At 44.7% G+C, this 15,180-nt stretch overlaps 1 protein-coding gene across 1 annotated transcript; it reads right to left on the bottom strand.

Annotated features, from left to right (window-relative positions):
* Nucleotides 1-483: 483 nt before the first annotated feature.
* Nucleotides 484-2,383, bottom strand: GSC (goosecoid homeobox). Its single transcript, XM_055716724.1, has 3 exons — nucleotides 1,708-2,383; nucleotides 1,257-1,516; nucleotides 484-806 (listed from the first exon to the last, which is right to left on the bottom strand). The coding sequence occupies exons 1-3, from the start codon at nucleotides 2,036-2,038 to the stop codon at nucleotides 654-656; spliced, it is 744 nt and encodes a 247-aa protein (XP_055572699.1). The 5' UTR covers nucleotides 2,039-2,383; the 3' UTR covers nucleotides 484-653.
* Nucleotides 2,384-15,180: the final 12,797 nt, after the last annotated feature.

Below are 15,180 nucleotides of genomic sequence, written 5' to 3'. Positions count from 1 at the left end.
GCCGCGCTCGGGGCAGAGCACCGGGAGCGGGGCCGGGCTGGCCCTGCCCAAGGTTACCGCCGGCGGGCCGGGAGCGGCGGGGCGGGGGCTGCCCGCCGGCGCCCCCCGGGGGGACGCGTGTGGACGTGGGGCCCGATCCGGGGCAGGTCGGTCCCGCCGGGCGGCCCCGGGAGGAGGGGCGAGCTTTGCTGCCGGCCGCGGCCCCCTCGCCGGGCCCGGCCTCAGCGGGGCTGCCCCGGGCGCTGCCGACGGGGACGGGGACCGGTGCTCTCTTTCGGGGTGAACGATCCGCCGCCGCTTCCCGGCCGGCAGCGAGCGGGTGCCCACCGGGCAGCGCTGCCCTCCCGCTTGCGCGCAGCGAAGCCTCGTTAAATAAGTAACGGCGGCGGCACGGCCGGCCCTGGCCCCGGGGCGCGGGGCTCCGCCGCGCTCCTCTCCGGTCCCCTCTCCCCGCGACGCAGCGGGAACGAACGCGCCGCCGACTACCTGTGCAACACCTCCGCAACACATTTTATTTACACGCAATGAACTCGGGGCATGGTACGTTATATACAGATATTTTCCCCCTCCGACAAGGCAGAGCTTGTGCAAGATTAGGAGCATCCTCTGGAGCGTATCCGACAGTCCACGGGAAACGTCCCCCCTGCCAGATATCAGCTGTCGGAGTCCAAGTCACTTTTCCCGTCCTCTTGCCTCTTCTCCGGGGACGTTTTGGACGCTTTATTCCATTTTTGTGCATTTTCTGACTCTTCAGAAGACGATCGCTTTTGCCTCCTCCACTTTGCCCGGCGGTTTTTGAACCAAACCTGTTACGTGCAGAAATCAAATTATTAGGGGAAAAAATGAAATATGCAAACCCGCAGAACGACACCCCGCCACACATCCCCCCTCACCCCCCCGGCCGGCCGGAGCCCTGCCCCGCCCGGAGCCGCGCTGGGCCGGAGGGCGAGCGGCCGCTCGGGTGGGAAAGACTGAGCGCGTCCAGCAGCCACGGCCGCCTCTCCACATGTGCTCACAACCGTGCGATCGGCTCGGGCAGCCGCCCCCAGAAAGGCGCTTGGCAATTCATAATAATAATAATTTTAAAAAAAGAAGAAGAACTTTCCCTCTCGCCGCCGCAAACGTGTTGCTCCCCCCGCCGCCAGCCCGCCGCTGCCGGCGGAGCCGGGCTGGAGCCGCACGGAGGTACCTCCCGCGCGAGCGCGTCTAAATGCGAAAGGGAGAGAGTGGAAGGGGGGGAGAAGAAAATGAAATACCTCCACTTTCTCCTCTCTTAAGTGCACCCTTCTGGCCAGCTGTTCCCTGGTGCCCACGTCTGGGTATTTCGTTTCCTGGAAGAGGTTTTCCAGCGCTTCCAGCTGCTCGTCAGTGAAGATAGTCCGATGCCGTCTTTTCCGCCTGCAGTGCAGCTGGTTCAGTAACTGCAGCTCGGTCCGGGACAAAGTGCCCACGTTCATGTAGGGCAACATCTGATGGGGAACAGGGGACATCAGGACTGACCCACTGCCCTCGTAACCTACGGACAGACAGATGAGACGACGACAGGCTTTGCATGAGATCGCTGCTCCCCCCTACACACACACCCTTTGCCGAAAAAGCCCCCACTCCCGCCGCCCACGGCCGCCAGCTCCCCGCCACCCCCTCCTGCCCCGCGGCTGCGGGAACAAAGAAAACCCGTCCGCCCCGTCCCACGCGGGGCCGCCTTACCTGCGGGGGGGACGCAGGAGCACTGCTGGGCCCCCAGGGGCGGCACGGCCCCGCAGCACGAAGGGCCCACGGGGGACGCAGGCACATGCAGCTGCCCGTAGTAGTAGTTGTTGTAGCCCAGCCGAGATCCGGTGACCGCCGGCGGCAGCGCGGAGGCGGGTGCCACCGCCCGGGAGTAAAATCCGCCGTAGTCGGAGGCGCTGCCGTAGAGCGAGTCCCCGTGGAGGCTGGGGAAGACGACGGGCGCGGCGCTCGGGGGCAGCAGCACCGAGTCCTTGCAGCGAGGTCTGGCCGCCAGGATATTGTCGATGCTGAACATGCTCACAGGCATGCCCCAAACCGTGCCGGGGCAGGGCAGCGGGGACCGGCCGGGGGGGGGGTGGGAGGGAGGGAGGGAGGGTAGGTGGCGGCGGTTGTGGTGGAAGGGAGGGAGGGGGGGGTTGGGGGGGGGGGGGAAGGCTGGAGAGACACGAAATCGAAACTTTTCGGAGAAATTTTAAAAAGGGATCGGAGAGCAAAGAGCGGAGGTTTTTCCGAGGGCAGCTTGCGGGCAGAGTGTGCGTGTGTGCCTGTGCGCGTGTCTGCGTGTGCGTGTGCGCAGGATCCACCCCTGGAACTTTCCCCCCTCAACTCTCGCCTGTTTACTGATCTCAGCCCAGAGGGCTGCTCGGAGTATAATCCATCTGAACCTCTTCCCTTTTTTATACCCAGGCGACGTCATCCTGGATTTAGTTCCTGGTAATATGCAGATGACAAACAAAACCAGATTTGATTTTTTTTTTCTCCCCCTTTTTTGGTGGGGAAGAGGTGGGGGTTACACAAAGGAGTGAAAGGAGCCCGGGTCTGTGTATTGAGAATTAATGAAATTAACGTAATCCTTTCCATTAGTGGGCTTTTTTGAAAGGCCCCAGATTTAGGCTTGATCTCTGCTGCACCGGCTAATTGCCCAGGTTAATCTTGTTAATGCCATTGTGCAGAAGTGGTTAGCAGCTCCTAGCCCTCTCTATTATGTACCTACTGTGCTCGTGTTAGTTCACGTTAGTGGGTGCGATTTCCTCTGTCTGAAGCTCAGATTCATTATTTATGTTTCGAATTGGTCGAGAAACACTTTTTTATAAATAAATAAATAAACCGCGATACAACCGTGCAACTCTTCCCCCTCCAAGTATTTCTGTAGCAGGGTTTGAATCCTGCGTCCCCCGGCTCGGAGAACTGAAGGGGCACTGAGGGGTATGCGTTCCTCTGCTTTAAGCTTTAGGCAGTGAAGCAACAACGTCTTCACCGAGTAAATGAACTATTTTTTTTTCTCTTTTTGCTCCATCACCTGACGTAAATGTACGCGTGAATGTGGTAAACAGTTTATTTTTTTTTTAACAGAAGCCCATCCAGACAGGTATCACTTTTTGTTTTTAAACAAGCCAGGAGGTGGAAATTTTAAAGACCAGTGCCATCTCAAATCCCCGGGTCTGGTGGGTGTTCCGATTCGCTTCCGATCCATCCTGGTGCCTTTTCCTCCTCTTTTTTTAAGGAAGAATCTTTCCTTTTCTAGCTTAGAAAACAAAGCCTATAGAATTGCAGTGATACGGACAACTTTACATTTTGTATGTTCCGTGAATTTAAAATGGAGCAGTTTTAAATCCCTAAAACTCTTCCTATTAAGACGTTGGGCTCTCTTGGTAGCTGGCTTTTGTGATTTGCAGAATACTTCGTCTGTCACGACTGTCACTGGGAATCCACAGGAGGTGAACTGAATAAGATTAGACTATTTGCCCCATCAACCCTCCATCAAAGAAGGTAGGAAATTGTACGCATGAAATGAAAACAAGCGATTAGGGTCCGTTTACGAGGAACACATTATTTTTCCTCAACAAAGAATACCCTCGTTAGCGTTTACTCGCACTTTATCTTTATCCTTCCTTTCCTCTGTATTCCAGGATTTAAAACCGCATTTGAGAATTATCTAAACCAAACCCCTATTTCTAGCTAAAGACTCGCATAAACGTTAAAGAAAAAGGATGCCAGGACCGAATCCTCACTTTATTGATACGTCGCGATGTGACTAATTACTGACATCGTTTCCTTTACTTCAATTTATTTGCCCATCACTTTCTTTCCGCCTTTGGCATTTAGACCCGAGCTCCGTGCAAATTTTGCGAATTTGATGTAAAGTGAAACTATTTGACAGAGGGGTTTTTTGGTGCTGTGAGATTTGGAGGGTTTCTGCTGTTGTTGTTTTGAGGTGTTCCTTTAATTTTTGATTGTTTATTTGTTTGTTTGGGGGGAATTTGGGGCTGGTTTGCTGGGTGGTTTTGGTAAGTAATTCCCCGAGCGCAGCCCGGCCAGGCTGCACGCAGAGCGGCGCGCTGCTTAATTCCGCCATCGGGATGCCCGTTCACGTCCCCGGCGGCTCCGCGGCAGCGCGCGGTGGCATCTCTCCGGTGGCCTCTGCAGCCCCCGGCGGTGAGCGGGGCTTCGGGCAAGCCCGGCTGGGAGCCCCCGGCGGAGCCAGGCCCGAGGGGCTACCGACAGCCGAGACACGGCCAGCTGTCCCACCGGCGAGGAGGGCGATATGTCCCCCGCGGGTGCCCCGGGGGTCTCGGAGGGGAGCACCCCTCCTGCCGGGCCGCGGCTGCTGCTCCGCGGGGGCGGCGGCGCAAGACAGGGCACCCCGCGGGGCTCCGCGGAGCCCGGGCGGCGGGGACAGCACCGTGCCCGCAGGTCGCCGCCCCTCGGAACAGGGTCACCTCGCTGGAGGCCCGCTCGTGCGGAGGCCCGCGGTGGGGTGCCCGTGGCTCGGGCGCTGGGCATCACTTGGTCCAGGATGTCGCCGCCGCGCCTGTCCCGCTGCTCCCAGGTGCGGGGCACCGCGGGGCCCGAGCGGGCAGCGGAGGGCGGCGGCACCCCCGGGCTTCCCCAGCACTTTTTCCATCGGGAAGGCTGTGCTGAAGGAGGATCCACCACGCTGCAACGCTTACCTTTATTCCATTTTAAAGATTATTTGTTCAAATAACTTTTCACCCCCGTGGGGAACTTTTGTTTTGTTTTGTTTTCTTTTAATCTTAGCAGTCTCGCCGCGAATCCCCGGGTTCGATGCCCGCTTCGCAAAACCCGCTCTCGGAGTTTCTCATTTCGCATCCGCTCCTCGCTAACATTGGAACCGTAAAATTGCGTTAAACAAACAATCAGTTGTCACACGATGTCGGGATGAAATTGTAATAACAAATGAAACGCAAGCAAATTGTGCTGCATAGTGTTGCTAAGCAATTGTTTGTTACCGGAGGGTAGTCGCAGCATGGGTTGAAAGAGAGATCTAAAGAGGAGCGGGGCACGGGGCAGAACAAGCTGTTAGGTATGAAATAAAGCAAACACGGCAATGATTTTCAATATTATTACCCAAACACGATTTCATACAAAGCAATCACCATGCACAAGTCAATGAAAATGCGCTTGTCGAGAAATCGGCCGGGTTTTTTATTTTAAGGTATTAAGGCATAATTCCGGGGATGCAAAATGCAGCGCCTGGCCGGCCTGCGGCGGGAGCGGTACCCGGACCCTGGCCCCCGCCCGGAGGACCTTGGCCCCCGCCTGCCGCCCGCCTTGGGCCGCCGGTCCCCGGCGGAGGCTGGGACCAGTCGGTGGTGCTGGTGGGTCGCCGCGTGCCAGCCCCCCTGGGAAACGGCGCGTCGCAGCGCGTCTCTCACGTGCAGATGCCATCGCCTCTCAGCGTTCCCTACGCTGGTTTCAGATGGATTGCATCATTGCTTCACCAAAAAAAAAAACCCCACCCAAACCCAATCAAATAAAACCAAAACAACACCCCCCCCCCAAAAAAAAACCCCAAACACCAAACAAACACCAAAACAAAAACAACCAACAACAAAAAAAAACAACTAAAAAAACCCCACCAAACACAAAAAGACCCATACAATGCGAAATTACGGTAATTTGTTCCCAGAATAAAGTTATCTTGAACTGATTAGGAAAGTCAGTCACTTGAAAACGAGGCAGAAAGGCTTTTTTTTTTTTTTTTCTTAAAGCTTCCCTCTAACGATATCAGCTTCTAAAGTTTTCATTCATATAAACTTTATTAATGAAGATCTTTTATTTAAACGTCAAGGGGATTTGAAATTTAGAGTAAATTATGAAGCACGCATGTCTTGCCAAGTCATGGGTCAAATGCATTTGTGAAAAACTGCTAAAAGAGCATATGGTTTTGAATTTTTCTACAATGACTAGTGTTTAAATAAATTGCTTGTACTGCTTAACTTCATGTATAATTTTGACAGAAATTGGCCTATAGCCTTTTGATATGTAAACATTTCAGGCTTTTATGCGGTATAAAAAGACACTTGCTTTTTGGGATCAGCTAAAGCAGTCACCCTGTAATTCAGCAAACTGGCACCTAGCATTACATTCTTGCTACATTTCAAGTGGCAGCATAAGGGGGGGGGGGGGCGGGGGAAGAGAAGGGACATTTCAAAAGCAATGTCCAATCGGAATTAAAAACTGCAAATGAGGTGAGAATGTGCCACTCACTATCTGATTGAAATGGATAAACCATAGCGCTCAGGAGAATTCTGTCTTGTTTTCTAAAAAACAGCAGACGAATCGGTGAAAACGGACTTCAACGCAGCACAGACCTGACGTGCATGTCAAGTTAATGCCTTAGAACAAAATCCGTCTAAAGTACAAATAGGTGTGATAAAGAAAAAACAGATAGCCCTTCTGAATTCTATCAGTTGTTTCTCTTTTACAGACTAAAAAAGTTTACAGTCTGTAATAATCAAATCAGACTTTTATATATGGAATATTGCATAAAATGTATATAAATATAACATAACCTTGTGAACTGCCACTGAGCTAGCTGCATGTTCACTTGCATTTCACCACTTCCTAAGTCTTTTGCAGTTTTTGCTCCAGCAAACATCCCACTGAATTCAGTCAGTGCTTTGGTTTTTTGGGGTGTTGATTTGCTGGGGTTTTCTTGGTTTGGGTTTTGTGCTTTTTTGTTTGTTTGTTTTTGTGTGTTTGTTTGTTTTTTTTCCTTGTGAAGAGGACACTCGAACTTGCTAAGGGCTTCTAGATACAGCCTATAAAAGTAGTGGAGTCACTCAGTTTTAAGTCTGCTTAAACTAAAATGGCTTTCTACACGTATAAATCCAACAAGCTACTGAATAAATCCATTTATTACTAATCTGTCTCACATAAATAAGTCTCCTAATGTTGATTGGATGGATAAGCCTAGCCCAGCGCTAGACAGAACAGGACCTGGATAGTTGCCTGGTGCCAGACAGCTCAATATGTTTATTTCCTGTGTGCTTTAGCTGGGACTAAACTGAAGTTGGAAAAAAGTTTAAATGAACTATATAATTTCAATCTGTTACTGTAGTAACATTCATATTTATTGTGTATGTCAGTTTGTCATACACAGAGTTCTCAAGATACACTGCCCCTTTTGTTAGTGGTCAGAGGTGATTTTTTTCAGAATCATAACGAGTCGACATAGACACATTCTGTTGTAGACAATTCAGATGCTATAGCAATTTAAAAGTTGATATGGTTTCAGTCTGATGTGACATAACCTAATGAAGAAAGTAGAATCTCTTAAAGGTTTCCATGAATATGAACAAAGACAAAAGAGAGGTTTTCTCATATATTTTTTTTCAGGTTTCATATGTATTCCAATAAACAGCATACCTGGCAAACAAGGAGGTAAAACATTAGCAATACAGCAGGAAAAAGACTTTTCATGTGAACAGAGGAATCTACATGTAAACTGTGTAGACCATTGCAAAGAAGACTCTTTTGAAATAATGCATCTTTTCAAGGGGACAGTGGGAAAAACACTTCAGGTCCTTGACTGCAATTTCAGGAGTCAACAGGAGGATGCCCTGCTACTTGGCAATTTTGTTTTCCACCAAATGCAGTCTGGGCAAGATACTTTATTCAAAGATACTGCGATCAAATCCATTTAAGCTCAATAAAGTGGGATGATCTAGACATCTACATTAAGAAAAAGCTTCATGCCAAGGGATGTGCTGTAGATGCTGACGCAGCAGAAGTCTGCTGCACGCACGTGACTGACTCATGTTTTAGAAGTGGCTCTCTATCGCCGTACAGTCAACAGACAAAATTTCTCCTGCAACTTGAACCATACTGTAACAGCGTGCTTACAAGCTTCCAAGGCAAGGTGGCTCCACTCTAACTGTTTAGTATTTTAATTTTTCTCAGTAAGGGAGAGTAATTCTAATTCCCCATGTTATACATACAGTCACATATAACATTGCATAGGTCAATATATAAGTGTACCTAATCCCTATATATTCTGTGCATAGGCTGTGCTCATTCTAAGGATCTCTTCCTATGCCAGGGTTTACACTAACATAATTACAGTAATTAAAAAAAAAAAAAAGACAAAAGACAGCTTTCCTGATTGCTAAAAGTAAACCATACTAAGACCTCTGTTGTTGATTTACCTTTTTCCAATGACTGAGCTAAGTTTTTGGACCATCATGGAGCACACCGGATTTTAAACCACAAGAGATCCCAAGCACACAGAGATACAAATCAAGACAACAGAGAAATTGTGTGTGGTCAGCACTTATCATTCTACACAAGTATTATTACATTGGCTAAAGCTCTTCTTTGTAGTATAAACTGTACATACTTAATGCCACCAGAACCTCTCCTTTCTTTGAAAAGGCCCTGGGAGATTACAGCCAAAGTAGCTCTTTATTTGTAATGCAAAGAGCCTCAAAAGGATTTTCTTGGGAGTTAGACCAACAAAATCAGCTTTAAAAATAGGTAAGTCAATTGTACAAAAGATAGCTATTGCATTGTTTTCTGTAACATACACATGATGTATTTTCAAAACTTCTGTATTTTTTTTAGGAGATTTAGAGTTTAAGAATATTATTCTAGTATAATCTAACAGTTTTTACTCTAGTGGAACTAGAACTGGGGCCCAATTCCACACCTATGGAAGTCTGCTGGTGATTTTGAATCAGAACAGAGAGAGATGATTCTTCCAGCTAAAAGTTGCGTTATCATTCCCAAACACCACATAACTGAAACCTAATAGACTTTTTTTTTGAGTGAAGTGTGCCAGATACATATCAAGAAGGTTTACAGGTTTTTAAAAATACAGGCAATTTTATTAAAAATGAAAGCCAACATTTTTTTAAAAAAAGGATAATTATAGTAGGGAAATATGTAATGAAGGGTAATGGATTTGAAGAAAGCAAGGCAAATATGCCAGAAGGAATTACAAAATTACTACCTTGGTTAGATGATATTTTGAACTAATGAAATAAATAATATCACTATAACCAATTTCAGTGACCAGTGGTTACATTAGACAGATAAAACAGGATCATCCAGTGAAGCAACTGAGGTTGAAGAATTGTTATACTCACCTACTAATGCTCTCAACCTTAATCTAGGTGTCTAGATGAAACCACACCACTGTCAGTCAACTAAATCCCCATCTGAGTACTAATTGATGCATTATGGGGGAAAAACAACAACCCATTGACATGAAAGTCATTTGCGGAATTGAATGCAAGATCCAAACCACTGGAGGACAGAAGTAAAAAGTTATGTTTATATGATACTATAAAGCTTGTGTTTGTTTCTTTTTGCTATCGCTAAAGCTATTTTGATTTATAATGTTGGTGCATTTAAGAGTTTTGATACCTTTCTGAAAATCATCTGAAAACTTTAAAATTAGATGTGATTATCTTGAAGTCTAGATTAATTTATGGCTATTCCTTTCCTAACTAACCACCCCCAAAACAGTACTAGATTTTTAAAGTCCTGCAATATATGTTCACCTATAGTTGACAATTTGCAGCTTATACTTTTTATACTTTTAATCTTATCTAATGAGATAAAGAATTTTTATAATTTGGAATTATATAATATTCTGGGGCAACAAGTACATCATCTACTCCCATGAATCAGGGCTATTACGCTAGTATTTATCCATGTGCAGCTGTGTTCAAGATGAGACACCGCCCTTTGATTTCATCTTTCTAATTCTTATGCACTGCTTCCGTGCAGTCTAGTCTTCAACCTTTTGGTTTGGAAGGAAACTCTGTTCTTTTATGATAATGTAAATTCTAAGTTTTCTTGATGGATTTGTTCCAAAGTTTTGGTAAAATATGCAAGATCATGGTCTGGGCCCGATGCCTGTTTCAGGAGGTCAGCGTGGTGTGCAGTTAGACATAATTCCAGACCAGGAACTGAGCACAGAACGTGATACAGCAGCCAAAAGTCAGGGATAATTCTTCTTCAGAAGTTGTATCAATGACATCTTCTCTGTTTAGGTGCTGACATGGCAAAACATGCTTTTGACAGTGAGGACGAATCGTTACATGACTTTTGCCATCGGTATTCTCACAGAGGGGGAATAACAACTCTTTCCCCACTCTGTCTCTTGCAGTGGATACATCAACACACATCAGCAACTGATTTGAAGACTAAATATGCTCAAAACTTTGCCGGATGGATATCTGCTTTTCTTGGGCTAATTCTTTGCTGTGCTTTAACCTTTAGGAGGTAAATATACGTTAGCTACCATGTTGAGAAAATCCAATGGGCACAAGGCATTTTGGGACAGATTTAACTAAGAAAGTTAGTGCACAAAGAACGTGAATTTATGGAGCGCTCTTGGTCTACACTAAATCTGCCCATGGGAAAGCTTTTTGTACTAAGAGTACTTTGAGCCTTTCAGCTATCATATCATGTGTACCATGAGCATCTGCACAGCTAGCTTGAAGACGACAGCGGGTTGCAGACCTACACCCTACCTTACTGCATGCCTCTAAAGAAAGTCCTTAGTTTCACAGAGCAGGCTTACCATAAAGTAAGCCATGGGCTATTACCGCTTCATGTTCAGAAGTGACCTAAAGATAAGGAAAGGCATGCGATTTAGCAACAAAGGTCTTTCTGAGACTCCAGGTCTTTTCAGAACTTCAACTTTTAGCCCAGTAACATCTGGTCTGGACTTAAGTTTCGCTGCTCCAGACCTTTTAACTGCATGTTGGTTACAAAATTTGTAGGTTTGAACAGGGCATGAAGACAGATTTGAAAAAGCAGTCAGTGATGGCAATGTCTACCTGTTTTCATTGCTAATTCAGGTATCTATCTGAAAGACTCTCTGCTTGCATACATTAAGGCACTGCAAAACCTATGATGGGTGTCATATGAAGTTCCAGTGTATATATATTTTCTAATATACATTAGACAAAACTTCAAGAAATTTGGAGGAACTTTCAGAACCTCTGTAACCCACAGATTTTTCCAATATATGTATTCTCAGTCTGTCCGAAGCAGGTAGTGCACTGTTTTAGTCTCCTTTGATTGTAAAATATTTTCTTTACAAAGACCTCTTAAGGCATCAGTCACCAGATGACTAATGCTTCAGTCGAGCAATTACAGTTTAAATCCCACTAATTTTAGGTTTTCCTAACCTCAGTTTGCCCTAATTCAGTAAAAGGAGACTGTCCATGTTGAAACATTAGCAGGATCCAGGGAACCCGGAGAATAACTTTAAACAGTTTGTACAAATATTCCCTAGTCTATGCTCTGGCCCCAACAACTAGATTCTTATTTCTAAGATGGTTTGAACATGAACATCAAGCTCTCAAAAGAGCTATGTTGAAAGAAATCTTTCTTGTGCACAGAATGCCTTGACTTCAGAACTGGCTGTGGTTAAGACAAACAAGAGCTTAGCATGCCATTTGGTTGCTCTGTTCTCAAAGAGAGATATATAGACAGTCTTCAGATTGTGTTTGATATTTTCTGGACTATATACCACACTTAGTTATGCTGCATTTGTGAAGTCTTGAAGAAGAAGTATCAAGCAGGAAAACCAAAGCATTCTTTTTCCTCAGACGATCCAGGAGTTAGTCTGTGCACTGCAATTCCACCAATACATTTATTCCGAAATCATTCTTGATTGAACTGGTTTCATTTCTCTGGGAAAAATCCAGAAGGTAAAATCTGGCAATTATGAATTTAACACCACTAATTCTGAACCTGCAGTTGAATTTTCTGCCTGTTTACTGAATAGGGAACAATTCTGTGCTCCAAGTGACTGCAATAATAAAGATGCTGTTCATAAAGAAAAAGAACCATAGGATGTAAGGTCACGTAATTTTTGTATTTCCTTATTCTGTGGATTTCTCAAGCCACAGAGACCCCTCCAGCCTATACAATTCCCCTCTGACCCTCCCTCTGCTCTGCCAGCCTGGCCGCTGTCTACCTATCACTTGAAACCGAGGGCTGATTTCAAACACTCTCAAGCCTGACTGGTAAATCACATGCTTTTCTCTGATGTGTCATTTACAATGTTGATGTAGTGAGATTTAAATGGAGCCTTGCTCTTACAGCTTGAAGAAAAATGAAAGTACAGAAAAGAGTCTATTGTTTTGGCACTAGGCTGCATGTTGCATAGTGATGCATACACCGATAAGAAAAAATATGTTTTATCAGAAACAACTCTGGGGTTTTTCTATTAGAAACAATCATTGCTATGTGGCACTGTATAAACAGGGTAGAGCAAGGGGCAGTAAAAGCAGTTCAGGTCAGGGAAGAAAAACACACATTTAACATTCATGCCATCCAACACAGGGTTTTAATATATAAGCACATATAAGCATCTATAAGGAAGAGATCATTACATTTCAGGCAAGAAGCAAGTGTCAGTGCATTCAAATTTATAGCACTAACAATCAGTTCAAACAGCAACCATCACAGATTTCTTCCTTGGATGATTCTGACTTAGCATAATCATGCTGTGCTTATAATGCACCCTGTGAATACAGCGATTCAGAATGCCAATGGCAGAAACCTTCAGATGCAGTTAGTAATACTCAAGTGCTACAGTGACTTCAGCTAATATCACTTCCATATCATTGGTCTATGAACTCTGCATGCTTTGCAAGATTAAAATGTGGTTTGGTGCTCCCAGAGGCGAGCGAGGAAGTTTATGCCGCTGCCTAGCAAAGGTGAGAGCTGAGCTCACCTCCTTTCCCTCTGTTGTCACTTCGTTTTCTAGGGCTGCTCTGAAGTAGGTTAGATGACCCCTGTGTGATGGGTAAGCTGCATGGGGGAGAAGCTAAAGCCCCTAAACAAGCTGCACTGGCACCAAACTGACAGGTGTTGGATTAAGTTTTATTTCAGATTACATTGCAAATACCTTCCTGTGGGATAACTGGCTAATTGCAGGGATAGATGAAAACCACGGGACCTCTGGGGTAATTAAAACTCTCGAGAAAGCAGTACTTACTCTTAGGGAAATTATCTTCTTGTTGACACTGGGTGTAAACCACAAGTCCTCCTATTCCTCCTTCAACAGGGCAGTAAATTGGTTGGCAAACATGAAAAGAGCCAAACACTTTTAATACTATTACAGAAAGCTCTGCTAGACATCCTGCTGTTCAGGGTCCAAAGTGTCACTTTTGTTACTGAATTCTTGTTCTGTACTGACCTTTTAGACCACAGCTACAGTTGTGGTGGTACAACACGTTTTCCAGTAATTTGTTCTACCTCAAGCAAGTTGCAGATTATCAATATAAAGTCAATGTGACCTAATTTAAAATATTCAGACAGCCTTTGTACTAGCTGAGTGCTATGAACCACTGATTGCTGCTTTAACTATGTTTATTTTAGCTAAGCTCAACTGAATTAAGAAAGATTCAAATTAAATCAGAACAAGCCACTCCAGAACTGAGATAAATAATGTTAGGGCCATATAAAGATTTGCATCACTTCAATTAATCCAACACAGAAAAGATTTAAGAATATTTTAGTTGTCAAGCAGATTGCGAAGAAGTATTTTTGATACATTTTAGGGAAAAGCTTTTGGGGATTACTTTCTGCTAATGTATCAGTAGATTATTTCTAAATGCTGAAAGCATCAGAGCTACCTTTTATGAGAAGTGGCCCAAAATTGAAAGAACAGATCTGAACTCTTGAATTTGTGGGTTGGAATGTAATTCTCACACCTATTTATCCAGCCTTGCCAGACTTATTACCACTACTTGAGCCCTAAGAGTGAACCTACTTTTACAACTTTGTTTCCTGATCAGATGCAAAATTGCAATACGTGAATTTTATGGTTTGGGACTAGGCAGAGCCAAAACCTTGTAGAGCACCATTCCACTCAAGACCAAGTATTCTCATCAAGATCACCTAATATCCCAGGTCTTCCATTTGGAACTTTATTTTGTTGAAGACGCTTGTGGGATTTTAACATGATGTAAGCGAAGCACAGCTTAATGCAGAGCCAACACCAGAATCTTCAAACTCTGTCTCTGCCTATTCCTCCCAGTAGCTGCAACTAGTCTGGAAAACCAGTTGATCTAGTGCCAGTTGCTCAGGCAAACAAGTGGTGTTAGCAGTATTTGGTTTCTGAGCATTTTTTTTTTGAAGCAAGCTGTTCATCCCACACACCTTCCAGAAGTTAATTTTTAAGCCCACCAATTTTTTTTCCAAACTATATCACACAAACAAAAGTATTCCTTACACTCTTAAAAACATGGAAATTACAGCATGTAGGACTTTAAACTGAGCCTGCTTGAAAGACATTTGGGAAAAGAGAATACACATTCACTATGAATAAAAGTGATTGTTAACCAATACAAACAAAGGTGACCTAAGCTATTTTTCTTTTTCAAGAACACCGGTATCCTATTGAACACCTTTGCCTCCTATTATACAATTCTGCCTTAGCAATAAAATCAACTGTCTGCAACAGTTTTAGTTTGTTGTATGGTTAATACCAATAATGTACTCAAAATTGATGTTTAACAGAGTGAACTGATTTGTTAGAGTGTTAACAGCCACAGACTTTAACTAATAAACAGATCATTAACTGCTGGTAATAAACAACTTGCCAGGATCATTTATTATTTAAGAACATACTTTGTCTTCAGAAAAGATGGCCCTGCTTAGGTCTATGTATGACACCTTTCTGGCTGTCATTCAAAGTGGGAGGCACAGACAAAGCTACAGAGAAACTAGTTCGCACACACTAGATCAGAATTCATTAAAAAATACTGGTTTTCATCAGGAAGTAATCACAAGAAAAATATTAACTCTTTCCACTGTTCAACAATATGGTCAGCATTTTTACAAAGCTCTTGTTTTTAGTACTGCCTCTACCAGTAACGCGAGGAATCTAATTTCCAGTTCTGATCAAATATTGTAACTTCTTCATCGTTCTTACCGTATGGGATGCCACTGCAGCAAGCATTTCCTTCTGGAAGTGGTTCTGTATGGGACATACTATTTGTATGCAAAGAGCTTTTGTAATGGAGGAGAAAGGAAGTTGAAGAGAAAAGCCATGCAAACTTTGTTACAGGAGAGAAAGGAAAAGAGGTAGCTTGAAATTATTGATTCTAAAAAAAAAAAAGAAAAAAGAGATTTCTCCTTTGCAAAACTAAGGTGCAGGAAGAAGCTACAAAG

Source organism: Falco cherrug, chromosome 7 (genome assembly GCF_023634085.1).
Source record: "Falco cherrug isolate bFalChe1 chromosome 7, bFalChe1.pri, whole genome shotgun sequence".
In the NCBI taxonomy this organism is placed as follows: Eukaryota; Metazoa; Chordata; class Aves; order Falconiformes; family Falconidae; genus Falco; species Falco cherrug.
Note: the sequence above shows the minus strand (reverse complement) of the source record. Positions and strands in the feature narration are given on the sequence as shown.